Raw genomic sequence first — 26,559 nt, forward strand, 5'->3', positions numbered from 1 at the left:
AATATCAGTTTGTTTGAAAATATAATAACTGTTTTTCATAATTAGTGCGTCCCTATAGCGCATCAAAATGGCCGCGCTTAAGAAATTTTTGCAGTCAGAGGGATATGAAACGTTCAAGAAGGCGCTGTTTTTAACTCGCGAAACCTCCAAAATGGATCCTGAAAATGAACCATTTAAATCTCTCTACGAGGCACGGACAATCCTTTCTGACCTGAAATCAAAAATAACTGACATTCGAAACGAAGATCCATCTAATCGTGAACTTCTTTGTTGCCTTGCATGTTTAGAAATGCACTTGGGAGCAAACTTTGTTGAATCTGACGAAACAAGCAGTGGCGAAGAGCACTTAACAGATGCATTGAAAATTCTGGAAGAATTTAAAATGGAAGACTGCGCAGTTAGTATATATTTGCACACACTCAACCATCTCAGCATTTTGTGGTCTGCCCGTAACCAGCACGAAAAAGCGAAAGAATTCTTGGAGAAAGCAGAGATACTTTATCAAAACTACAAACAAAATGTAAGCAGTGCGCCCAAACATGCAGAAGAACCATTTCAAGAAGTAGAAAACGATGCAGAGGGTTTTCTTCTTCGGGAAAAGAAGTTTGAAAGCCTATACACTCACACTTTGTATTACAAGGCCCAGGTGTTAGCGAAGTTGGGCGACAGCGAGTCCTCGGCCAGATTTTGTCACATCACTTTGCATCGTCAGCTTGACGCCAATGAATATGACCCAGTAGAGTGGGCACTGAACGCTGCCACCCTGTCACAGGTGTATATTTCTCAGGAAAAGTTTCCTGTTGCAAGACACTGCCTGGCAAGTGCATCTGTTGTGTTTCGTGAGGCAAAAACAAACAGGAAAAAGCTAGAAGAGGACAAAGAAAACTGGGACTACAAGGATGCTGATATAATGAGATGTTGGATTAAATATGGGCTTCAGCTGCTGGAATCATCAAGAGAAGATATGATGAGACAAGTAGATACTTTTGATGATGATCACAAGAGCAAGGAAAGTTTGTCTGAAAAAGTTGAAGAATTGGATCACAATGCAGATAAATCAACAACTGATCATCTTGATTACTTGAAAAAGAAGGGCTTAAGTAAATCTGATGATACAGAGACTAGTGATTATGAAAAAGAAGAGAAAACATATGAACCTTTTAATCTAGAAGTTACTTTGTATGAAGAGAAAGTCACTGATCAGCTTGTTCGAACTTTTGATGATGCACGGCAAGTATTTCTCTTTGTTCAAGAAGCAATCAGTCATGCCAAAGCTGTGTACAGCTTAGATGGAAACTGCAGTGATTACATTCAGCTGGTCCAGGATCACAGTAAGGCATTCAAGTTGCTGGCTTTTTTTGAGTTGGATATAGGCAGACAGTGTCGCATGCACAAGCGTAGAGTGGATATGTTGCTGGCAACATTGAATGAGATCAACCCACAATACTATTTGTTGGTGTGCAGACAACTTATCTATGAACTTGCAGAAACTTACAGCACTATGATGGACCTTAAACTATCCACAATTGAGTTACAGGGAAGGCAACCAACACCACATACTATCAAGAAAATAAACTCGCTTGCCCAGCAAAGCATAAAACAATATCAGGCCTATTTGGATACTTTGAAAGGAGGCAAACCAGATTATCCAGATACCTTTCCTGATGGCAATACACGACCAGCTTTGCTGGCTTTTTTTTGCATTGGTCGTTTGTGGGGAAAAATCACGACACCAGATGTTAGTGAGCGGTTGTCCTGCATGAATAAGTCTTTAGAGAATTACAAATATGTTGTCAACTACTGCAGCAGACACCCAGAGGCACGTGCTGAAATTGCTAAGGAACATGCTTTATGTGAGGAACTGAGTGCTCTTCTTCCTTTGAAGATGGGGAAAATAAGAGATGGAGAATTTGTCTAGTTTTGGATACATTCTACAAAAATGCGTTTTGCAAAAATGCGTTTTGTTTGTATGTGTATATATATAAATCTTAGCTTTTTTGGGCCCAGTAGTAGACAAAACAGCTGAAAGCGTTCAACTTCAGGGAGAAACTTTTTTTACTTTAAAGATGCCATGGTAACAAACATGTGAAAGCATGACGTTACCTGCTCTTCCTTTCATCATCATGCCACTGTTCTCCCTTAGTTTAATAACCCTTATTGTCTGTTTTGTGGCAAGACAGTCCAGTAATAACAATGTGAAAGCATTTCAATACCCATTCTCAGAGGTGTAGTTTAGGCTAACTTTTCTTTTCTAAATCATAGAAATTTAAACTTAGCTTAGTTTAGTCCTTGTTACTCCTCAAGGAGCATAGGGCTGCAACAACACCTTGCCACCTTAAACTTGCTTTCCAGTAATTCGGTGTGGCTCAGTTTTGTTGTTGTTTTTAAGGTGGGGACAGGGTTTGAATCATTGTAGCATGAGACTCGAGAGAAGCAACATTTGGATCTCCAGTTCTTGATATTTCTTTAATTCTGTTAATATTGTTACCATAATCACTTTGTTTTTTGTACAACCTTTTGCTGAATATTTCATGTTAGAGAAAGTTGTTATTTTGTAAATGATATTATATTGTAATTCAATATTAACATCATAGTTTTAGAAAGTTTTTGTTTCATTTGCTATAGCCAAACAATCTTCCTAAATGTAAATGAAGACGAATCAGTTCGCTATTTTTCTGAGATATTCTATTAAGTATATATTGTTTATATTCGAGGTAATTTTGTGTAGAGTTAATACAATGTTTTGATTTGAAAGTTTCGAGAAAAGTAAATTGATTTCGACTGTTTAGTTACTGCTAGGGTAGGTATTATTCTTGACAGCAGTCATTAGAAAAGAGTTCAAAACAGTTTTGGCCAATTCCTACTGAAGGACAGGTATTCAGTATTTGTTTTAGACATATTTCTACTTTTAATTTACTTTGGTCTGCACATGAAAAGATCAGTCTCTTGATCCAGTTGATGTATTGGATTATTATTAGTGGGAAACTACTTGAAAATGTGTAATGTCATCGATACTGCGCCTGAACTTCATATATGCATTTGGAGAAATTTGATGTACAAGTGACAAATGATTGAAGACTGGGGACTGAGAAGCTATATAGAATATGAACAACTAAATCATTTACTGAACTAAAAAAGTGATTTCCCCAATTTGATTTTTTTTAATTGCTTGCTGTGTGTGTGTGTGTGCATGTGGTTTTTGTGCATGTAACTGGAGACAAAGATGGGTGGTTCTTTCTTTGCTTTGGGATTTGATTTAGGGAGTAGAGGTTGAATTAGAGGGTAAAGATTTAGGTTACAAACAGTTTTAGTAGTTAGGAGGAGGATATAACAACTTGAGTGCTCAGCAGTTTTTACTTGGGATTTAGGCCGATGTTTCTGGTCAGGAACCAGGGAAATCTTTGTAAGTATAATTACCAATATATATAGTATTTCCCCACTTCAGTGGATTAACAAAAGATTTTAAGAGGAATATTGTTATAGAGGAATGTTAAGAAACAAGTAGTACGTAGCCTGCCTGAAAGATGTAGAAAACATTGAATGGGGGGCCGGGGGGGAAGTATTTGATCACAGAACAAGCAATCTTTCCCACCTCCAGCTCAGGATATTAGCCTTGTTTCAGTTGTTTCCCTTAGTTTAAAAAAAGTTATTTTAAAATGAGAGAAAAAACAAATAATACTTAACTTATAAGTGTGCTGTCATGTTCTAATGCCATCATGTTTCTTTACTTGTTGCATTTTGTAAGCTCATATTATTTCATGCACTGGTCTGTAAAGATCTAGTTCTTAGAAAAACCCTATCTCAGTCATTGTCATACCCTGCAACAGAGCTGTAGTTAATTTATATGAGTTGAGTACATTGTGCTATATTTCCTGTTATACTGATAATATATGCAATGTACATTTTTTTAAAGGAAAGTCCAGTGCAAATAAGTTTGTTGACATGAGTTAAATTTCTTAGCATTGTGCATCATAAAATTTTCTTGTAGTCTCTTGTCAGCTCTCTGGAACTTTAGAGCATTGCCTGTATTTTCATTTGATTGCTGCACTTTGACTTGTCTCTTCCACAGTTCATTATGTCTCTGCTTGTTTTTTGCAACTCAGTACTTGAAGGACAACCTTTACTTGCAGAGGATCCAAAACAATGCTGCAAAACTAGCATGGAAATGAAAACATGATCTCATCACACAATTGCTCAAAGAACTTGGTACACTATTATAAGACTGACCCCACTTCCCTTTTGCTTACCCTCATTTTAATAGTTCTCCTCGCCCATATTTTTCAGCCTTTTACTTATCTTCCTGCCTGCTATCTTCGTTCTGCTGAGCAGAAAAATACCTTAAGATCCCCAAAACTAATATTAAATCTTTGGTCATCGTTCTTTCAGGTTATTACCCTTAGTTTGTGGAACTTGCTGCTACCGTGGTGAGAAATGCCTTTAAATGTGAATTAAAAACCTACTATTTTCTTCTGGCTTTTCCTTATCCTCCAGTTGCTTATTGTGCAGTGTAATAATAATAAATGTTCTAGCTGCATGGTTGTGTTCAAGCAATTGTGTGTATACTCATATTGTGTATTTGAATGTGCTGTTATGTTTGTTGTGGGGATGGGAGGGTATCATATGGTTGTTATGCATTGGTGGGAATTCTCTACATAAAAGTGTTAATTATTACTATTTTCCACAGTCTAAACTACAAGTTTTTTTTAAAATTTGCAATAATCTATTCTGCCCGGTGGTTGTACCGTGTAGGAGTAAGAAATTCACTCAACTGTTCTTCCTCAGCTATCACCATATTCAATTTAATGTCTTTATCGTTTATTATTGGCAGAATAGTGCAATAACATCGATAAAAACACAATTAGCGCATCACCCTGGTGGCTGCGAACAAATTATAGAACAGCACGTAGAACAAGCTGCACAGATTTCAACACTACGTTCATTCAGGTTTTTGCAAACGACAAAACAAATTAAGAAGAGAAGGGCTGTTTTGGGGGCGGAGGGCTGAGAAAAAATGTGGAAACATTCATGAAAGATGTGAAATAAACTCTTTGTTGTTAGGCAACTACCACAGCTCTCCGCAGTTTCGCGTACCTTTCGCAAAACAAGTTTCGGTTTTAGGCTCAGTAGACCATTGTGTGAACGAAGTTCATTGCAGAGCTACGCGAATCACTCAATTGCACAGAACTTCTGCGTTGGAGCGAAGGAATCAGATGACCAGCTTAAACAAAATAGAACTACTAACTAAAAAAATAAGGAATGTTCGCTCGTGTCGTTTTACAAGGCTGGCGTGACACCACAAGATAACAGCTTCTCATGGATTTCAGTCACTCGGGAATCCGTGTTTGGCGCAATGAACGAGTCTCGCGTGATGACGCGCAAGTTTGCGAGATTTGGAGCCCGAGAAACATGGTGGAAGTGCATGTTGTCAAGAGAAGCCACTTTACGTCAACGAACCGCGAGCCTTGAAAAGCGTCGCAGATCTTCGTCGCAGAGAATAACGAAATGTTACACTCTTGAGTTCAGAATTTCTGAGTGGGATTGCGGACGCAAGCTGTGATAGGAAATAAGCTTCGTCCAGTCCCAAATAAGCGAAAATGGATAGCGCGAATGCCTCATTTTCGGGTCTCGCAGACGATTTGCAAGAGTTGAATTTAGATCGACCGATCACTAAACCAGTCAAGGTATGTATAAGTCTTGTGTATTTTCGTTATATTCGTTTCAAAACAGAACGTAGGAGATATTGCATTTCCGTCATTTTCTTTTTTTCGGCAGAGTAAAGAAGAACTCGAAAAACTCACGGTTGATGAACAATTGAGTGACATTGAGAGAGCAGTGTATCTACTCAGGTAAGAGATTTATGTTACAACACGCAACGCGTTCCAGTGTGCATAGCTAAGTGTTTTTCGCATGAATGAGTTTTGTGCCAGTCCGGTACTATCGTGTTCTGTTAGGTCGAAACAAAGGTAAACATGGAGTAATAATATAATTAAGAAATTACTGTCAGATGAGTCACCTGTGTATGCTAAGCTATCTTCTCGTCAAAGAACCATATAATTTATATTTCACACAGAACACAGAGGAAGTATTACCAACATTTTGTATGTTTACATTATGTTACATTTGTGTGACGTAAGAGCATAATTTTTGTTTGCCTACTTGCATAATGGTTAAGATTGGACATTAACATTTTATGTTGTAAGTAATTTAGCTTATATAATAGCTTTTAAAAATGGATCATAACAATTGGGTATTTTTTAATTTTGTGAAAATATTTTTATTTATTATGAATATATATACATGACCATGCAGTTGAATAGGTTGCATTGATTACTCAGAAAATTAAATCTATCATATTTGAGAAAGATACAAATGAATGGTGTTGATAGCTTGAAAGAGGAACTTTTTAAAATCTGTTTTAGATGCAAAGCAAAAGTGTTATTTTATAAACAGCCAAAGACCATTTACAAGCGGCATAGAAATGTGTTTCATATTGCACATAATATTAACATGATGACTGTGGAATTCTTAGCACTTAAAGTTTGAGTTAATCAAAAATGTATAACAAATAAGAATTAAACAAAAACATGTTTTAGGCAGGATGTGGTAGGGTGAAAAATTTACAAATAACCATTTTTTTAATCAGCTGTTTAATATACATTTTTTCTGTCCTGTTTCATGAATCTGACATAAATTATAGCTGTAAATTTATGTGCATGCATAATCAGGTGTACTTTTTATGCTCACTCCTTATTTTTCATCTATGCACTTAGTTTATGTTTGCCATGGCGTCGTCTGTTTGCTGATGCTTATGTTTCTTGCATTGTTGACTGTCAGTTTGTTCTGTGGTCTTTCCTGTGCATCCTCTGGGAAATTTCTGTATAGATTCAATAATTATTAGCAATTCCTGTAAATGAGGAAAATCCATCCTTATTTAAATGAAAAATTAAATGACATTTGACTTGTATGTATGGTAATACTCATAATGCATCGGTAACAACAATGGTATGTGTAACTCTAGCAGAATTACAACTTACGTGTCTTTTTTCTCTCTCTCTCTCAGGCCTGTTATTTCATGTGATGACAATTGTGCAGAGTACTTGTTATTCAGCAGACATAGTTTGTGAATCAGGCTGAATTCCTGGTACTTACCTTTTGTATGATAACTAATCTGAGGATAATGTGGGATAGCCTGTCAGAACAGGCTGCTCAGTATTTTGAGAATTATTTCATGTGGGTATCCTTGTGAAGTTGATAAACCATTACCTTATCAATCTTCTTATTTTTATGTGTTTTCACACATGTATAAATTGTATTATGCAGGGTAAGAAGGAGGAGACAGCAGTTTTTTGTTTGGCATGAAACACGACATTTTAGTACAATATTCTTTTTGCCTTCACTTAACTACCACTTACATTTATAGATTTTATCAGTTTTACATATTTTGCAATATGGAATGTATTTTCCGCAATATTAATTATGTCTTATCTACTCATAAATGCATATTATTTTATTTACTAGTAAAGCCCAAGCAAGTTGAACAAAAAAGAGTTAAAGCTATAAAAACTGAGCATGAAAAGTGGGACTGTATGAAATAAGCATACATCTATTTGAGCAACTAAAACATTTCCATACATTTGTTTTGACATGGAGATTTATTTATTTGCAAGTAATGCACATTAGTATATTCAATGTTGACGTGTTCTGAAATGCTAGGTTCACAGTTATTGTATTGTTGCTTAAACCTTGTGTGCTTCTTAATTCAGTCCAAAGTAATTATGTTAATGCAAGTACAAGGAACTTCTTGACTTGCATTTGGTTTTGGTGCAGTAGATTCTCAAGCAAGACACATTACAGCTGACATTAAATTAATTGCATTAAAATAGGAGGAGCTTGGATACTTCAGTTACTTAAGTGCTGTTTTGTCTGCAGTCTCAGGCTAATCTTTATGTTCTCAATACAAAGTCATTTGTACAAGCTAAGAGATAAGTTTTTATTTCCTACTGAGCAAATCTTTCTCTTTAAAAGTAACAAGGGGGTGAACAAATAATGCAGAACTGGGGAGGGTGAGAATAAAGATCATAATGCTGTGTATATGCTGAACAGCTATGAGGCAATCCAAAAAAAGAAATGTTCACTCATGATTGATGGGAAGATCAAGACAGGCCAGCATATTGAAAAGATAGTTTAGGTTCAGTGGTATGCTAGTGTATTTTAGCAATCATGAAGTAAGTAGTGTGATCTGTAGATTGAAGTCATTTTGCCCTCAGTACTTCATAGTGTTTACTGCTCTGGATGCGTCCAATCTTGCCCCTTGTCTAATGTCAATATTTACATATTTCCCCATGATCATGTAAACACGAGTACCCACACACCTTGTCACTGATCCTCATTTTTATTCCCTCTCTCTCACACACACACAGCCCTATCATTGCAGGGAACTGGTGGTAACCTCACTCGACAGTCAAGGACATCCCCATCCAGATAATTCAAGTACATACATTTGCTAGCACTCATATAAAGTCTCAGCCAAAGCATTTTGGTTAACACGACATTTCACCTGACCCAACCCAATGAACTACCCTAAACCGTAACTCTAAACTAACTTCTAACCTCCACCCATCTAGCTCCGAGGGTCACTCAATCTCTCTCTCTCACGCACGTACACACACGGCGTAAAGAGGCATGTTGCAGATTTTTGTTTTGAAAAGTGGGTGGGTGTGGCTGGTGATGTTTCAGAACAAGCCCATCACGCCTCTTGCCTTCTTGGCATGCAGTTTTCATGGTTGCTTCCCTTGCATCTACTGGCGTGTTTGCCGTGCACCGGCCGTGTGTGACAAGGCCACCGGCTTTCTACAGAGGCTGCTCAGCTTTCCCTTTGCTGTAGTGTCTCACATCACACGTTTTATCGGTAGATGAAAACGGCTACTACGTGCACTACATCTCTCCGTCCCCTTCTCCTGCAACATTGGAAGCCATCTCTTTAAAGGCGATACTTCGTGGAGTCATTGGAGCCATTTACAAATTCTTCCAATGGGGTAGGATTACACACCCGGGGGAAAGATTAGTACATTTACAAGATTAAATTTCAATTCACAACGGGAAGTAACTAAAACCAACCGGCATAAATACTTTGACTGGGTCAGGTCAGAAGCAACAGATCATTACCGGATGAACCGGCTGTCAGCCCTAGGGTTGTATTGTTAGTTAATCATGGGAAGCTGTAGTTGCAGTCCAAGCCACAGCTGTTGCCAGTGGCAACTGAGGACATGCAGACAACGTCACGGCACGGAAGACAGGCGTTGTAAGATGCCCATTGTGCGCAAAGAACGAACGACAAAACTTTATAGGAGGTAGGAGAAATCTCAAGTGTCCCGTGCTTTCTTCTCACCTTTTTATGGCTGCAATAACAATTCTACCACTGTGAAGAAACACCACCCATACATTATTCAGAATAAAAGAAATTAACCAAATGAGTGCGAAGGGGTCCTCTCTCGTGTCAAGAGCAGCACGCCACAGGAATGAGAAAAATAGGAGGCGAACGGACTTTCCCGTGTACCTGGCTGTCATTGGTAAACACATTGCCACAAAACAACAACCATCCAGAAAAAAAGAAAGGGTAGGGGTTGGAGAGAAAAGGTGAATCACTAGCAGAAGTTTAGTTTTGGATGAGCTGTACACCTTCCTAATCATCAGCTGACCCATCGGATGACTTGAGTCCTCTTCTTGCCAAACCATAGGGCAGTTTGGTTAATATCGGGTCTGAGACGTTTGCAGGTTGGCAAAAAAAACCCCAAAAACAATTCAACCAGAGAGGATAGAGAAGACGAGTAGAGCAGGTAATGTTGAGTGGCGAACACTGGCATTCGCACCTGGCCACCAGACCAGCAGGTAGACCGTGACGCCGTGCCGAAGACGAGGGAACTGAAGCGGGCGTTTGTATAAGCACTTTGATCCCTACTCTTCCAGCACGCATACTTGTCCCTCGGTGAATCGGGTTGATCCTTGTGTTCGCCAGCAAACAATATTTGTCCTAAAGGAGGGGTGTGGGTCAACACTTTCACAGAAATCAACACATTTTATAAGGAATATTTTAGTCATTATCATTTTTCGTTAACTCTTCTATTTAGACGCATGTTCTCTGTAGGAGACGTCACGTGGGTCACGCGACACCTAAAAAGGTTTCTAAACCGGTGACGAGCAAGCTTGTGGGCCTGTTCTACCTGAACTGTCGACCGACTTTTTTACGCACCAGTACACCACCCCACAAAGTACAAGGGACTCGTGTCAACAGCTCTGTCACCTTTGAGAGTTGACAGACTCTGTGATTCTGAATTGTTTGCCAAAGGTTCTTCTGTTCTTTCGCGGTCTGAATTGTTCGCCAGAGGTACCTCTGTTGTCCCCGTTTCTTTTCTTGCTATAAGCACAATTAAAATCATTAAAATGCGAGGTGGAGGGCGCAGTAACGTAGGTGAAAGGAAAGGGTTAATGACTGGTCCAACGTTTTGTCGTGACATGAGGAGGTGTTTGTTCAGGGTACAGCGGCGATTTGTTTTTTGAAATTTCAGTGATCGTACAATGTGTAGCAAAGGGGTATTCAAAAAGACAAGACATTCGAATGTCCACTTCTTTCACATTTTGCCCGCATCCGACTGCATCGTAACGCACAAGGCATCACTTGAATATAGAACAGGATGTGTTTAAGAAACGTGCAAGAGCTTGGTTGTGTTCCACACAAAGGCATGTCTGCGATAAAGAACTTCCGTTTCTGAAATCGCTCATTTGCAGGACATTGGGAAGCTGGGTAGAAATGTTTAAAGCGGAGGGGTAAGTACGAGGAATCAAGATAGTATCTTTCTCTAACTGAAACAGAACTCCAGTTATTTATTTTTTTTCTTCCTGTTTTGAAGCACAGGAAATGAGTGCCAGATGTGTTTTGATTTCCCAGAGCATGAGAAGCCCTCAGTTCTGTGATCTGTTAGACTCCAGCCTCGTTATGTCGCATTCGAATAGTGAAGAAGATTTGATGACGTTGTTTGAGTGTTTGCGAAGGAAGACTGAAAAATAAAATCCCTCCGCCGCTTGTCGGATTCACACACATTCTGTGAGCACGCACGCATGCATACGCGCGCACTAAAGTACGGGCTACCTGAGCAGAGAGGAAAAAAAAATGCAAACAAGAAGTCGGATTTGTAAGACAATTAGGAAGTATTATTTTAATGTGTGAAATGGTTCTATTATAACATAGATAAAAATAATACCGTAATGTGCAAAAGAAAGCTCACCGCGATGATCTGACAAAGAATTATAATAACGAATATTAGCAAAAGTCGACGAAAAAACAAAGCGGAAATAATGAAAGTTGTCGAAGATGAAAGTGTCAAGAAACTGCACGCGCCAACACACACACACACTCACAAACATTCAGACATACAAACATACAGAGAAGGAAAGAGAGAGAGAGAGAGAGCGGAGTTGGGAAGGGGAAAACACTTTTTTTATGCGGTCGTCGATTCTTCTCGACTCCTTTTCGCAGTAGACCTTTAGTCATCAGCTTCCATACATCTACGAATGCCAGTGTAAATGGCTTGGTGTCCTGTTCAAACACTCCAACCCCCAGCTCAGCATGCATATGAATTTGAAGTGTGGAGGGGGAGGAAAGTTATCAGGTCAGGGAGGAACTGTAGCTTCCTTTTGAGAGCTGATACTATTGACAGACCTGTGGGAAGTGACCTTGTACATTTACACATATAGTCCTCGTGTCACACACACACCACTGTAACCGCCACAAAGCACGCACGTGCACACACTGATGCGTGCGCATGCGAACACCAAGACGCGCGTGAACACCAGACCGGGTGGGGTGGGTGGGGAGGGGACGGGTGGTGGCTGTTGATGCGACAGTCGGGGCGCAGCAACCCCCAGTCGGCAGCGCGGCTACAAACGGTGCAAGCAGACGGCTGCTGCAAGAGATTTCAAAGGCGGCGTGCACCAAGACTTCGAGCTTCCTCTCACCCGCTTTTGTGCTCCGCATCGGCAGTTCTGGTGGCATCCCTCGCGGGACGGCAAGCGTATCTTGAGTGCGCGGCTGGGGTGGGGAAAGGAGGGTTGGGTGGATCGGTAGAGGAGGAAGGAGAGAGAGAGGGTTCTGGTAGGCAGACGAACACAGAGAGACTTACCCACTCCACCCCATCCTTCTTTAGGAGAGCCGCAGACGAGGGCATCGTTTGGCTTGAAAGTGCAGTCGTTGCTTCACACATACACACAGACTTTAGATGACGGTGCGCATCACACCATCAGGAAGAAAAGTCACAAGAGCATCTCTCCCCTTTTCACTTCCCCCCTTCAAGAAAAGTGAATTATCTACCAAAAGCAGCTTGCGGGCGAGAACTTGCAGCGTGTGCACGCGTGGAGCGCTGTGGCCTGCACCGCCAACCGCCCGTGCAGTTGTTATGACTACTGTACTCCGGGGGCGGGAGCCTTTCTATTTCGCGCTGCTTGTGAAAACCGAAAAAGAAGAATAATTAACGCGCATAGGGTCGGGTGCTGTGACACTGAGATGGGTTGCAGGTGACTGCTACGCCTGTGCAAACCACGGAGGAAAAAGCCAAACAACAACAGAAGCAGCTGTTACCACAACAAGCACTACCGAGAAGAAGTCGAGAAAGCAAATCTTGAGATGCTTCACCTCTGTGTTGGGGGAGACACCAGTTTCCGGTGTCTCTGTGGCAGGAGCGTGCGGACGCGATCTTGGTGCATCTGTGGACACTGTCAGCAGCAAGGTGTGCGGCATCTTGCTCACTCTTTTAAATGTTATCCTAATTGGACCAGAGACGGGAAAAGAGGAGATCGAGCAGATGGCGACTCACGGTTGCAACCCGCGTCAGAAGTCGGCACGGGTGGAATGACAAGCCACGCAGCTTCACGCTTGCCAGGGTGGGCGTAAATCGCGCGGCTCATTGGCGGCTGCCGCGCGACGGAAGCTGTCGGCTTTGTTTCCATGGTGTGTGTGTGTCGCGTGGAGTTCGCGCGCGGTGTTCCAGACAACGGGAGCTGGCGGCGAGACACCGTTTTGGAGGGAAACAGCTGTGCTGTGAGCCTGGTTTGGGAGTGGAGAGAGGATGTGGGTGTGTTTGTGGTTTTGAAACCTATTTCCTGTTGATTTGGCGCCGCCAGGCTTACTTGATTCTTGGAAAATACCAGGCCCGCGAGGATCGTCATCGTCAGTAGTAGGGCAGCCTGTGGCGTGGTGGTCGTCGTTAGCCGAGAGTTGGCGTGTTTCATCACCGCCGCATCTTCCTTCGCACCTTCCCGCGCCGGCCTCCCTTGTCGCCTCCGGGTCGATGAGCTCGCTGTCCACCACCGCCAACCTCTGGTGGCCACCCGTTAGTCCAGACTTGCTGTCGGAACTATAACAGCAAGGTGGACAGCGGCCCCTCCCCCTTGAGAGCAGTATAGCAGAGAGCGCGGTGTGGCGCGTGCGAGACACAGGCTGCGAGAGAGAGAAAGGTTGGGGGGGTGATGGCGTGGGGGAGGAAGCAAGGACGCATTTTCATAATCGGCGGCGCGGAGCGTGGGACTGCGAGTCAGCCGGTGCCAACGGCCGCGCGAGACTGACAAGACGAGCCAGGCCGGCCGGCGCTGACTTCCCTCCCCAGTCCAACTTGGCTGCTGAATGGAGCCGTGCGAGCGGCAATGGTGGTGGTGTTGTCGTCGAGGTCGTTGTTGTGCTTGTTTTCTTCCTCCCACCATCAGTCGCTGATGACGTGATCGCGGCGTCGTACATGTGAATACAGCAGCAGCAGCAGCAGCAGAGTGCTGAGCGCGCGCGCGCGTGTGTGTTTTGCGAGGAACAGCCGAGGGGGAGATACGAGAGATGGACAAGAGTTGCGCTGGTAGCTGATCAGCTGGCAGCAAGAAACGGCGGACTGTTGTGTTTTGTGCCGCTCCCACGTGAACTAAAAAGAGGGAGCGGAAATTCTGAGCGGATAATTCGGTCCCCTGTGTGTCAGAGAGTGTGTGTGTTGATTACAGCAAGGCCCTGAAAGCGCAGGAGAGTGTATAACGTGGAGGACGTGCTCAATATTCCGGGCTTCTGCGGCAGTTTTGCACCGGCGTCGGGATGCTGCGCGGCACGGGGCCGCTGTGATGTGTGGTTTGGCTGCTTCCTGACGTCCGGACGGCCGAGGTCATGGTGCTGCGAGGTCAGTCGCCTGCCGGAGATGATCAGCCACGTGGCCATGGATGAGCCGCGCGGCGCCGCGCCAGGCAGGGGGGACAGCGGCGGCGGCAGCGGTGGCGGCGGCCCCGTCAGCTCCATGGACGACATGGAGCTCTTCCCGCGCCAGGCGGTCATCGTCAAGAACGGCAAGATCTTTTTCGAGGACGAGCCCTTCTTCTGCGCCGGCGAGGCTCATGACGATAAGAGCGAGGCCGCCGACAAGGCGGAGGAGAGACGCGGCGGCGGCGGTAGCCGCCAAGCGGTTGACAGCAACAGGAGCGAGTTCAGCGCCGCCTGCTTCGATGACCTGGACAGCGAGAAGGAGAACCGCATCTGCCGGGACCTTATCATCCCGGAGACCCACGCAGAGGACCTACACGCTTGCGGCGATGTCGACAGTGAGGACGATAGCGAGGACGAGGAAGAGGAGGAGGACGAGGACGAGAGGTTTCTAAAGCTGGTAGACAGGGAGGAGTTTTACGAGGATGTCGATGGCTTGCGGCTGCAGGGCTTGCCGGATGGGCCACTGGATCCCACGGAGTATCTGGACTTCATGCAGTAAGTAGGACGTGTGCCAGGCGCACTCTGGGACATCCTTTATTTTGACCTTTGACTTCTCGCTTAAAAAAACAGATAATAGCCTTCCATCGTTTGTCTTACACGCGTTGTTTATTGTAGACGTTTTATTTTGTTTTATTTACCTCACAGGTATTTGTCTAACGCTGGACGTCATAACTACTTAAGGCATCTGATATAATTATATATATAGTCGGTTCCTCCCGATATCTATATATTATACTATTCCGTGTAGTGATATTATTTTTTCCTTAACTTTTGTTATGCGCGGGACACATTGGAGGGGATAGGGGATAGGAGAGGTTCATAAGGTGTGCATTTAATTTTGAAGGCAAAGGAGTAATAGTCGTTATATTAGCAGCAGCGGCAGAAGTGTACGCTGACAACTTAGAAACAGAAAATGTTTGATTCGTATTAGCTATGGTCAAAACATGTTGGTGCTTGGGCACGAGGCCGTGAAATACATCTTTCCGCGAGCAGCAGAATTCTGTGAACCGCGAGGGCCGATATCACGAGGGGCGTCACAGTGCGGGAGGGTGTGTAGTTAAAAGCTTCGTGATGCGTGGACATTTGTAGGCACCTGGACACGTCTCCTCCTGTGGCCACATGTTTACAGACAGCATCGATTGTGGCGGCCCCCAGCATGGAGCGGTGTTAACGAGTTGTAGCCCGGTGGGCTCACATGTATTAAACACCACGAATTGGGGAAGTGGTTTGGGGGTGGGGGCATCCCTGTCATATTATCTTGTGGGGACATTCGGCTTGTCGACATCCGAGGGAGCTAACGGTCACCTGCACCAGGCAGCAGCAGCAGTACAAACAACCTCGGAAGAGGTTAATCCAGATGCAGGTCTAAGCAATGTAGCTAGCATATCTTGTAAGTGGGGTAGCACGACACCAAAGCTTGTCTTCTCGCAGTAAGCGGGGGGACCTTGTACCCAACTTTCTAGTCGATAATCTGGGGGAGGCGATGCACACTCGTGTGTAGAGAACCGGTTACACTCAGCCTCGTCGATAGGAATGCCATTTCCACTGGCTCTTTGACGCTCCGTGGGAGAGAGAGAGAGCGCTCATGCGTGCGTCCGTTGGAGGGGAGGATGATAATGATGGCCGTATCGACTGCATTTCTTCTGGCGTTGCTATGGTAAGCACGAGGAAGCTCTTTGTTTGCTGGTACTTCGTACACCCGAGTGGAATGCCACACGATGGATGTTGTGCCTGGCACGTGTTTTGTTTTGACGTCCATTCATTTCTTTCACTTTTGGCCGGACCATGTTTGGCTCACGAATGCGGTCAGGTGCCAGGAATGGGTTGTGAGCTACAAAGAATAGCGGGCATAAACATTGATGTCTGTCCACGGGTTCTGGCACCGGCAGTTAGCGCAATCTTGGCCTCATCCCAGGTGTCCAAGGCTGATCTCTGTCGTACTCCCAACACAGGGTCGAGTCCGGGCCACGTGGTGCTGCAGACGGCGACTTCCGACGCTGTCGAATCTCGTGCGTTGTAAATTTGTTTTGTTTCGTCTTTCACCCTGCAGTGTGGTGTGGAATTCCTGAGACTGTTCAGATTCAGGAGCGGCACCTTCGCGAACTTGCATAAAAAAGGTGGGCTGGGGGTCCATGGGTAGCACAATCAAGGGAAAGAAAGTAAAAGCCGACTGCTACACCCTCACGCAACGGCTGTGTGTAATTCTGGTGGAAGATGTTGACGAGAATCAGGGTACGCCATACGTCACGCGGGAAATAAACAGCCCCCAAGCCCCGGGTGGCCGTGCTAACCAGCCGCTCATCCGACCATCAGGCGGATGCTGGCGACAAAATGCGACTGAAGACAGTTGCAACAGGCACTCTGGGGAATATTTATTTTCGTTGTCGAGCGCACGCGTCTGTTTGCGTGACAGATGCATGCGCTGACTATTTTCTTACATATAAACAGGCATGGTAACCTTACTCCATGCTAAAGTAGTAGACACCAACCCAGTGGGGTTAGTTACACAATATGTTTATAAACCTTAAAACTGTTTTAAAGAACACAATTTAGAAACAGTCAGAAATCGCTTCTTTGTCTTTTACATCTGCATACAAAAAATGTGCTGATGGAAAGTCTGGCTGAAGCGGCTTCTTTAACAGTTTTAATTTTAACGTGGCCTTAAAGGGATCAGAATTAGAAACGTGTCGTGCAACTGGACTCGTTTTTTTGCGAAATGATCAAATGTAGACAAGGAATAGCCAAGGGACTTGTTTGGTTACAGGAGTAGAGCTGGCTGTGTGTAAGAGTATACATTGACTTGACCCTGTGGCCCCACACCAGCCTGTCGCAGGCAGCTGCATGCACGAGGCACGACCGAGAGGGAGACACGAGGAGTGGGTGCGAGATAAGACTTGTGTGTGCAAGAAGTGGAATTGCTTATCGATTTAGACTCCATTTCTGGCGGCGGGCAGTGTCTGGAATGCGCTTTTTCTCTCATCCCCCGTCTCCCCGGACCCCCCAGCAGACCATGTTTTTTTTTCTCGGAGGTAGACCCGCACTTTCTCTCTCCCCCCTTGTGACTGGGCATGCGATGACAGTGTGCACGTGCGAACGGACAGTTGAACTCTTACTTCATCTGCTGTGAACCCCCTACAAGTGCTGAAGGGTGACCTGTCCGAGCAGCAGTAGTAAGGGAGGGTTGCGCTGTCACGTGGGTGCTACTCAGCGATACGTGACGGTCGCCGAACGTGAAGATCACTCGCTGTTGACGTCTTTCGTTTCCCCACTTCCCATTATATCTGTCTCACTGTTCTCTCTCCACTAACTCCCTCAACCAGGCTCTCTTCTTTCTTCTTTTTTTCTCCCTAACTCAAGATGGAGCAGTCCAGTTAGCGTCTGTCACCAATATATCGATGATTGGTTGTCCTGGGTTCAGATCTCGTCTCGGGCACTCTGTTTTTTCTCCGCTTGCTATCAAGAATTTAACATTTAAGTCTAATTTACAGTAAGCCCTCATCTATATTGTACAAGAAATTTGACACTTAAAGTTAGTTAAGTGTATACTAGGGGTGTCTCCAATAAAGATTTGTGCCCCAAGACACAGAGTCATTAATTGTCCATTTTACAGACACGGGAAACAGAGCTACATTTTATTTTCATATACCCAAGATTTTCTTATTTATGTGAGAAATAAATACCATTTAAATTCAGATGCTCTTCAAACTTAATGACCGTTTTATTTAGCGGCATAACCACGAACTAATGTTCGGCACTGCACTACTTATTTTTAAGGCCTTACATTTGCTTAACAGCACTTGTGCAGATCATTTGTAGGACTGTGGGATTGTGTGATTGTACACAAAGTAATATATACATCGTGAGATGATGTCGACTACCTAAACGATAAAGTCATTCGTTCGTTCTCTCTTTCCTCCGAATTTCTCTCATACCCCCATTTCTTTAACCATCATTTTGCTGGTTGCCCGCTCATCGTCTGCTACCCTGCAAGAGGAAGGAGTCACGGTCGATGATTTTTCGCGGGTGCTGGGCGTGGATGGAGGTAGGAGGTTTTCACGGTATCTAGATATCACGCGAAAACCTTGTATTACCGCACACAGCTCACCCTCCCCCCCCCTTCTGAGCCCCCTCTTTTTTTTTTAAGTGCAGTCTCTTTTCGGGGGCATCCTCACTGTGCCAGGTAGCGCTGACGCCGGGGTGCCTACCAGTGCAGTGTGTGGGTGTCTGGGTTTCCCTGCAGTCTGCTTGCCTCAGGTTTGGTGTGAAAGTGCGTGGGACTATTTAGTGAGAGCGCTGCTACACATGATGCGGATTTTCTGCTGTTTTGGCTGAAAGCTCGCCCAAAGTTTCCTAATGTACCTGACGCAATGATGGGTCAGCTTTGCCTGGTCTAAATGACTCGCGATTTGCGTCTTTACATTGCATTACAAACAAACAGAAGATGAACTGAAATAACGATGAAAAATATGTACAAAACTAACGTGACTTGTTTAATAGCTTTCTTGATTCTCAGTTGACTAATGTGACTGTTACTTCCCTACGTTCTCACCAGTAGTGTAGACTGTACAGTCTTTGATGCCAGTAACAAGAAACGATAATTTGTGAGACACCATGACTGAAGTTCAAGATGACTAAAGAAAAAAAAAAAAACAAAAACAAAAACAAAAAACAACACACCAACTTCTCGAAAGAAATCGGTATCCACTTAAAATTTTTTGCTGTCTCCCCTTTTTCTCTTACTGACGAATCTGAAGGCCGTTCCTGATGGGACCATTATGGACAGAAATTTGTCCAAGTTTGGCGAAGTTTTACATGACGGTTATATATATATTAATTTATTCGTGCATATTTGTCCGGTTAAGAAGGAACTTGAGAGGGGTATGCTTTGGAGAACATAGGTCTTCACTTTGCCCTGTCTGTGGCATGATGGAGCACAAAGCGTGGAAGTAGGTGCAAGGGAGTTGTAATGACTCAGAAGCGGGGCTAGACAGGGTGTATGCGCTGTAAGCTTAGAACACAAGGTGAAATAGAGTGTTGCATATGACCACGGGGACTGTGGGGAAGGGGATGTAGGACGGCAAAACGAAGGAGGAGTAAAGAAGTGGACGTTAAGAGGCAAGGCATCAAAGAAATACGATATTAAAAAATACATGGAAACGAAATTGTCAGAAGTTCGGCACAGATACACATCACCACTGCCCGCACAGCAAAGAATAACATGTAGTCTAGTGTTAGTCACACGCGTCTCACAAAATGTAAAACATCAACTTGTAGGTGGGGGCGGAGGTCGAAGCAAAGTCATGGCCACAAAGTGTTTCGAAACCCGTGAACCACTCACTGGTCTTGCCTCATGGTCCAGACACGTGTGGCACACCTCTGTGATTCAGCCTTCTACGCCTCCATCACTTGGCCAGGAGTGGCGGGCGTTTATAGAGTTACCCGCTGGGGGACGTACAGGTAACGGCTGTGATGACTGTCCGCTCTTCCCGCAGTCTGATATTAAAGATAGTTGCGAAAGTGGGTAGCATTCGCTCCGGGAATTATCCATCAGCAAAATAGTAAAGAGGTACCATACCACAACCGTGAACTTTTTATCTTTTGTTTTCATTAATTATTTTTTTAGTTTGTTTTGAAGATGGATATTTAAATGGCAATGACGGATGTTGTTAGATTCGTTTACTGGATGAAATATGGTTTTTGTTTGTTTGTTGTTGTTTTGTTTTTTTTTTTGCCACAAACGTAAGTTTGCGACACTTCTATAAGTGAAATGAAAAACATAAACGGTTATTTAAAAACTATGCACTCGATTATTTCTCGTCAACAGATTGGGCACTCTTGTAACATGAGATCATAAGATCAGCTGCTGATTATCACAGAGTAGACGTGCTGTGAAATAGTGACAAAGCAAAAGAAAATGCTGAGGGAACGCGAAGCTAGAGAAACGGGCCGAGCACCTGTTCCGGTCACGTGGGGCGTCCCAGCAGGGGGGAATGACATGGCGCCCTCGAGAACCCTACACGATGCCAATCATCACTGTTTTCACTGACGGGACAGCTGTTCGGTGGCTATACACACTTCACTCCGACAAGAACTGAACGCGGATGTGAACACAGACGCACTGACTCTCTTCCCTCTCTCGCCGTTTCTCTCCCTCTCTCTCACACGCTCTCCTTCATGCTCACAACGCATGCGCACAAATTTATTTTCGTTTTATTGTAGGATTTCTTGGCGTTTAGGGGAGGGTGAAGTAAAAGATTGCGATAGGACTGACACCTAATGCTGGGTTATAATATTGCCAGGAGCATACACTCGTGGGGAAGTTTCCGACGGAGCTTGAACAGGGAATCGATGGAGAGAAAAAGGCAAGAAAACAAAATGCGGAAAGAACTTGTGATTTCATAACAGCTTAGCATAAAGGTCATTTTTTGCGTTCCTTCGTTCCTTCTAGATGTTTTTTGTTGCGTATCCTTTGTTCTGTCGTGGCTCGGGAAGTCGTTTTTTGTGTGAGTTGCGCATTGTTGCGTGAGACAGAGGGAAACCTCCCCAGGAAGGTGTTTGACACGCTGCTGCATATGCATGAACTATTAGGACATGGCGAGAGAGAGAGGGAGTGGAGTGGGAGGGGTGAGTGAAAGAATTACTGGCGAATAATGCTTGGCGTAACAAGAAAAATTAGCATTCCAGAGACCATATTGAATCCTTGGCTGTAATTACGCAAAGCGAAAACAGTTTATCGGCAAGTGTGGAGGCAGATTTCCGAGGACGCCGAGGTGAAGATGCAAAAAGAGGAATAAGAGGTATTCAGAGCGCGTGTGTGGGATGATGTATTGAAACAGAGACGCGGAGAAGGAAAAAATTGAATATTCGTTTTCATTTTGAAAAGCCATTAAGTTTAAAACTTTGCTGTTGGCTTATTTCTGAGAGTCGTTAATAGTTGTGGAATGCGGCAACAACTATCTCCTTCTCTTGTCTTCCTTCCTAGCTTTGAACTTCTCGGGTTCACCTCGTCCAGCTGCCCCCTCTTTCTCCCTTGTTTAACTCTGTTATATTTGTATGCTGCTGTTGTCTCCTCTCTGTTCGTCTGAAGGTACTTTTATCCTTGGTACAGCAGTTGACGAGAAGGAAAACTTCAGTTGATGACGCTTGCCATAGAATAATCATTCCAAAAAATAACACACAAGACGGACGGAGTTCTTTGTAAAATCGGAGCATGTAAATAAATAAATGGCGATGCCACATGCGTAGCTGGTTCACAAACAACTGCCCCAGACTACGATCGATGAGTGAAGACAGCAAATAAAGGTGTCTCCCCATACCTCCCCACCACCATCCCTGGTTGCCACGACTGCAACTAAGTACTTGGCCTACGTAGGGCAAAGATGTGTCTCGGGGCATGTAGAGGAGGTTACCATAGTGGCAGGAGGTGTTGCAGGCTGGATTGGCACTGGGAGCCTCAGGGCTTATGTAATATGTCGAACGTTCTCGATTGCAGAAAGCTGCTTTTTTTTTTTTTGGCGGAGACATTTAGCGCGGGGTCATGCGTTGCGTGCAGCGCTGCACTGTATGCTCTGCTCCCTGCTGCACGTCGCGTTAGACCAGCACCGTCTCCCCAGCGCCTTGAACTTCAACCTTGACCTCGGCGTTAGGGTCAACGTAACCCCTTCCACCCGTGCGTAAAGGTGATGATCCTCTCGAGCGCTACCACCCCTAGTCCCCTACCCCCGCACCTTGGTAATGATATCTATCATTTTCACGTGTGTGTAAATGCAGGAGCTAATAGTTGTGGCGGGTTTCGATCCTGCAGTCGTGTACATACCCACTAGGACTTGGCGCATCTTGTTGGCGGCATCTTGACAGGTTGTGTGTGTATCACATCGATTGCTGCACGTGTTCCCATGCTGGGCCTGCACGTTCGCTCTTCATCAACAGGCACGGCTGTCTCTGCATCTGGACCACGTGCTTGAATGTGTTGGTAGTGTAAGGACGCAGGCATACACTGCAATTAAAAAAAAAAAAATTAAAATCGCTAGTGGCTTATGTGGGGGAGGGAGGGAGGAGAAGAGAGATGAAGAAACAGAGTGGAAGTGACTGGAAGCGTAATTCATTTTTATGGCGAGCTTTAAGGAGCCGGCTACGGGTTCTAAATTCTTAACGAATTACGTGTGCACTTTTTTAAAATAAAAAAAAACTTTCTAATAAAAGACCGTCGAAAGACAGAGGGGAACATGTTATTATGAAGCTGATGCTCTAGTGGGCACCGAGAACTTGGAGCACACATTATAAACAAGGGCAGCCCTACACTCTGAAGGCAGGTCAGTTGTTAAACATGTTAGGATGACTTGTAAACTAGTTAACATTGTAAGTACTAGGTCTGCTAGATGATTTGTAAGCTTAGCTGTGACTGTGAAATCGTTGTCTTCGTTCTCCTTTTGTCTGTCCCTTCTTTCTTTTCCTTCCTTTTCCGGTTGTTCTCGTCTATCCATCATACCCACACATCTTGCTTCAGCAGCTGCTGTCGGTTGTTCTGGTGAGCGCGTCGACAAGAGTGAATATAATGATTAAATGGGACTTTTTTTTTTCATACCGGTGTCTGCAGTTCAACCCTGACGGCAGTTAGCGATTCTGTCGTCGTTTAACATCAACAGCATCCAAAACAACCCGTTTAGCCACGTCACCACTCCACCGTTATCATCACTACCAACAGATACAAGTTGTGGAGGGTCAGAGGGTATACACGTCAGTCTTTTCTGCGGTGCTGGCAAGAGTTATTGCTGCACTAGCTGCACGAGCCGAGGGGACTTTTTTTTCCATCCATCCTCCCGACGTGTCTGGTGTCGCGAAGGTGGATGCACTTACATTTGGCAAAGCTTCCCAGTCAGCTCGTCTTGGCGGCGCAGCTTCATCCACGGCGTTTGTGCCTCCTGATGGCTTTTCCTCCGTGTCTCGCCCCTCCCCCAACACACCCACCCAACGATTTGTAGAAGGGATCTGGCACAGTGTCAGCGGGAAGGCGCGACTTTCTTCTGGGGTCATTTAAACATAAATGTCTGCAATAGTAAGCTGCAAGTGATCAGGTTTTAGCCTGCATATTGTGGGTCATAAACCTTGGTTTTGTAATTCACGAATATGCTCTGTGTGTGTGTGTGGGTGGGGCATGCGCTCATGAACATTGACCAAAATTCTACCTGGTGACTGCAATTATGTGATAATTTTGAGCATGTGCTAATAAGACATTGTCCAGTCAGCACGCCTTTTTTTCAACAGACTGTGTCCAGTTAGGAAGGCCTCATCCGCCGATGACTAGTGACCCATCGCTGCGACTCTCACCTCTTGAATCCATCGGTAGAGGATTCGCACAACATGAACTCATGTGTAGAAAAACAAAAGTCTTGTGCTTGTGCGCTCTGTCGGTGGGCATTCTGGACGGACGGAAGGGCAAAAAGGAAAGCCTTTAAAATAAAACGACTCATCTTCGTTGATTAATGCCAAGATGGATGGCTTGAAGGTTCATTTTTTTTCCTAGCCAGCTAAAACACTGGGGACTTCATCACCGGTTGCTGCTCCCAACTGGCACAGGAGGGAGAGAAGAATCGATAGAGGAGAGAGGTTGACCTGTTTATAACTGGCCATAAGAAGCGCGTGTGACTGGCCTGAGGTGAGCTAGTGGCCACTGGCTTCACTTATTTTGTGTGTGTGGAGGGAGGGGACGATGGGGGAGACGTGAGTCATGGTAGTTTTAAAAATAGTGGCGGTACTTCACCGTCGGTTAGTTGCAAGGGTGACGGTCCTCAGGTCGCGCTGACCTTTTTCTTGTAAATTTTTTTTTTCCCCACATGGTGGTTGTTCCTGTTGTTTCTGTGAAACGAGCAAACCTAATGGAGACGTTGTCGATAATGCTGAGGGTTGTTGGTGGTGACTGCGGAGAGCATGGAAGCCGTGTAAAGAACTCGGGAGACTTTATTGTAACGTTCTCGGGCGGAAAACTCTTCCATTCGCCGGAAATTGGGCTCGCTAGCAGTCGCAGACATTGAGCAGCAAGATACTCAGAGAAGTGAAGAGAAAAGGAAGAAAATAATTTTTAAAAAATCCTCAGGAATGCATAGTTCTTGATTAATCTGATGTCGTGCAAGTGCTAATGCACACAATAACCTTCACCCTTCGCTATCCTCAAAAAAGGAGTGTTACATGGCGCCCCCTGAACGAACACCGGTACGTCCGCGGCTAGGTCGGTGGAAGAGAGCGGGGGGGGGGGCAGCTTTAGCTACCTCGAACGCGTCGAGGAAATCCAATTCAACAACACGCATGGAAATTACTAAGCTAATAATAATATTGGACAATCACAGGTTTGCCTGTTGCATAAAGAGCGAATGTTCGACTGCTTTCGCAGCCTGTGTCCACACTCTGTATTTCGCACAAGTTAATCAGTGATTTCACGATCTTGCGTTAACGTGATGGATACGAATCCCGTATTTAGACATGAAATAATGCTGAAACTTTCTTGCAGTCGTTTAGATGCATATTACATTCTCTGATCAAGTCAAGTTGTCAGCTGGAGTATCTTCGGGAAATTTTTTGAAAGCATTCTGTCATCAGCTGAGAGATGGAGCAAAAAAGGCCTGTCTTGAATAGAGAAGAGATTTTGGAGTTTGAGCACACTCGGTTACACAATGTAAACTAATTCCACTAATCAGTAAGAAACGACTGACCCCTCGCGACCCCCAGGGGTCGCGACCCACAGGTTGAGAACCGCTGGAGTAGGGTATGGACGTGCGTCGCGAGGGAAGCATGGGTAATCTTTACATTGCAGGAATGTATGGACATCTGGAATGCATCACGGTTTGATCTGGCAGCATTAGCAACCACCCTGGATAATAGCGGCTTAAGCCGTGGAGACTTAAGGAGGGCGGCAGTTCTTTGCAAGAACGGGAAGAAATTTTTTTTTTCATTTACAAATTAGCCATTCCGAAGCGTTGCACACGCAAGGCAAACAATCAGGGAGATAACCCGATCGGCTGGTGAGCGTATCGCACTGCAGGAGGAGGTCATACTTGGCACCCCAGAGCCTGGAAGGTGCGTCGCCGACCTGGGAGCCAGAGAAGCGAGATACCCCGTCAGCCAGAGATACCCTGTCTCGCGGAGGCAGCCGTTTGCTGGGGAAGGACCTCGCGGTACCCTTGGCAAGCCGGCACTTTCTCCCTTCTACCCTCGGCATTGATCAGCATCCCTCCCGTAAATCTCTCACCGCGACAACTTCATTTTGAAATAGGGGTTCATCAGCGGCACCGCTGGCCCCCACAGGCTCCCCGCGGTAATGACGTGGAAGCGCGCGCTCAGTCAGAACGGAAGGAAGGGTGGGAAGGGATGTCAGCCTGCTCTTGGAGTCGTAGTTGTGAGGCGAGGGTAAGGCGTTGCCCTGGAGCAACACGAGGAACTCAGGGACAAGCGTTTTGTACAGACCCTCAGATGTTTTAGTCATAAAGCCGTAGTTATAAAACGATAGCAAAGATACCTTGGGGGTAAAAGAGCATAAAGTAATATCCTCGGGGCATGGATTGTAACTACAGAAACAAGACACTACCATGAGTTTCCCCGGGGAAACGAGTCATAAGTACTGTTTCAGGTAGAAGCGCTTGAGTCACGGACACGTCGGTGTTTCAGAAACACATGAACGCACATGTACACTCGCGTAGGTACAGACATCAGGTGAGGTATCCTACAGGTAAACAACTACCATTCCTTTAGGAGGGCTGTTGACGCCATGATACTTTTTTTCCGTAAACAGGAAATTGTGGCTAGGATTCGGTTTTAGTTTAAAGTAGATTTACCTACCCCTACCTTCGCCATTACCCTCCTAGCACCACCTATTTTCGATATTAATAACCACCTTTTCCGGTTTGGTGTTGTATGTTATGAAGTTCTTCTACATTTGTGCGATCTTATCAAACGTTGTTCCAAAACTTAATACTTGCATTCACAACATCGGACAACTCATAGTTTTTTCTTCACTTAACCCTTACCCTCCCACCACAGACTAGCTACACGTAACAATGGCTCGATCCTGTATGAGCTTCACTTTGCCGGTGCTGTTAGAGATCCGTTCTTACTGGCACAGGCTGGTGCCGACAGTTCTTGTGAGCGGTGCTCACGCCTTCCTGATGGCAACTGCGTGCAGTCCATCATGGATTTGAGATCGAACCCTGCTCTCGCCATGGATGACTGCTCGTGCGTTCGGACTCCTGCTGACAGGTCGCAGTATTCGGTCTTCGGTGCCAAGTAGA

General features: G+C 44.7%; 2 protein-coding genes across 2 annotated transcripts in view; both read left to right on the forward strand.

Moving 5' to 3' along the window:
• The first annotated feature begins 24 nt into the window (after positions 1 to 24).
• On the forward strand, positions 25 to 4,534 carry LOC112571070 (KIF1-binding protein homolog). The gene has a single exon (XM_025249872.1). It carries the CDS (start codon positions 68 to 70, stop codon positions 1,916 to 1,918), a length of 1,851 nt encoding a protein of 616 aa, XP_025105657.1. The 5' UTR covers positions 25 to 67; the 3' UTR covers positions 1,919 to 4,534.
• Positions 4,535 to 11,916: 7,382 nt separating this feature from the next.
• LOC112570413 (serine/threonine-protein phosphatase 4 regulatory subunit 4-like) overlaps positions 11,917 to 26,559 on the forward strand; it is a 66,813-nt gene continuing 52,170 nt past the window's right edge. The window contains exon 1 of the mRNA XM_025248829.1: positions 11,917 to 14,776. Coding sequence (XP_025104614.1) covers positions 14,220 to 14,776 — 557 coding nt within the window. The 5' untranslated portion in view covers positions 11,917 to 14,219. The remainder of the gene's footprint in view (positions 14,777 to 26,559) is intronic.

The sequence above is a fragment of the Pomacea canaliculata genome, linkage group LG8, assembly GCF_003073045.1.
Source record: "Pomacea canaliculata isolate SZHN2017 linkage group LG8, ASM307304v1, whole genome shotgun sequence".
NCBI lineage: Eukaryota > Metazoa > Mollusca > Gastropoda > Architaenioglossa > Ampullariidae > Pomacea > Pomacea canaliculata.

Bases quoted from the DNA above. Each gene is read 5' to 3' on its own strand.
- LOC112571070 (XM_025249872.1), top strand. From the start codon at position 68: ATGGCCGCGCTTAAGAAATTTTTGCAGTCAGAGGGATATGAAACGTTC.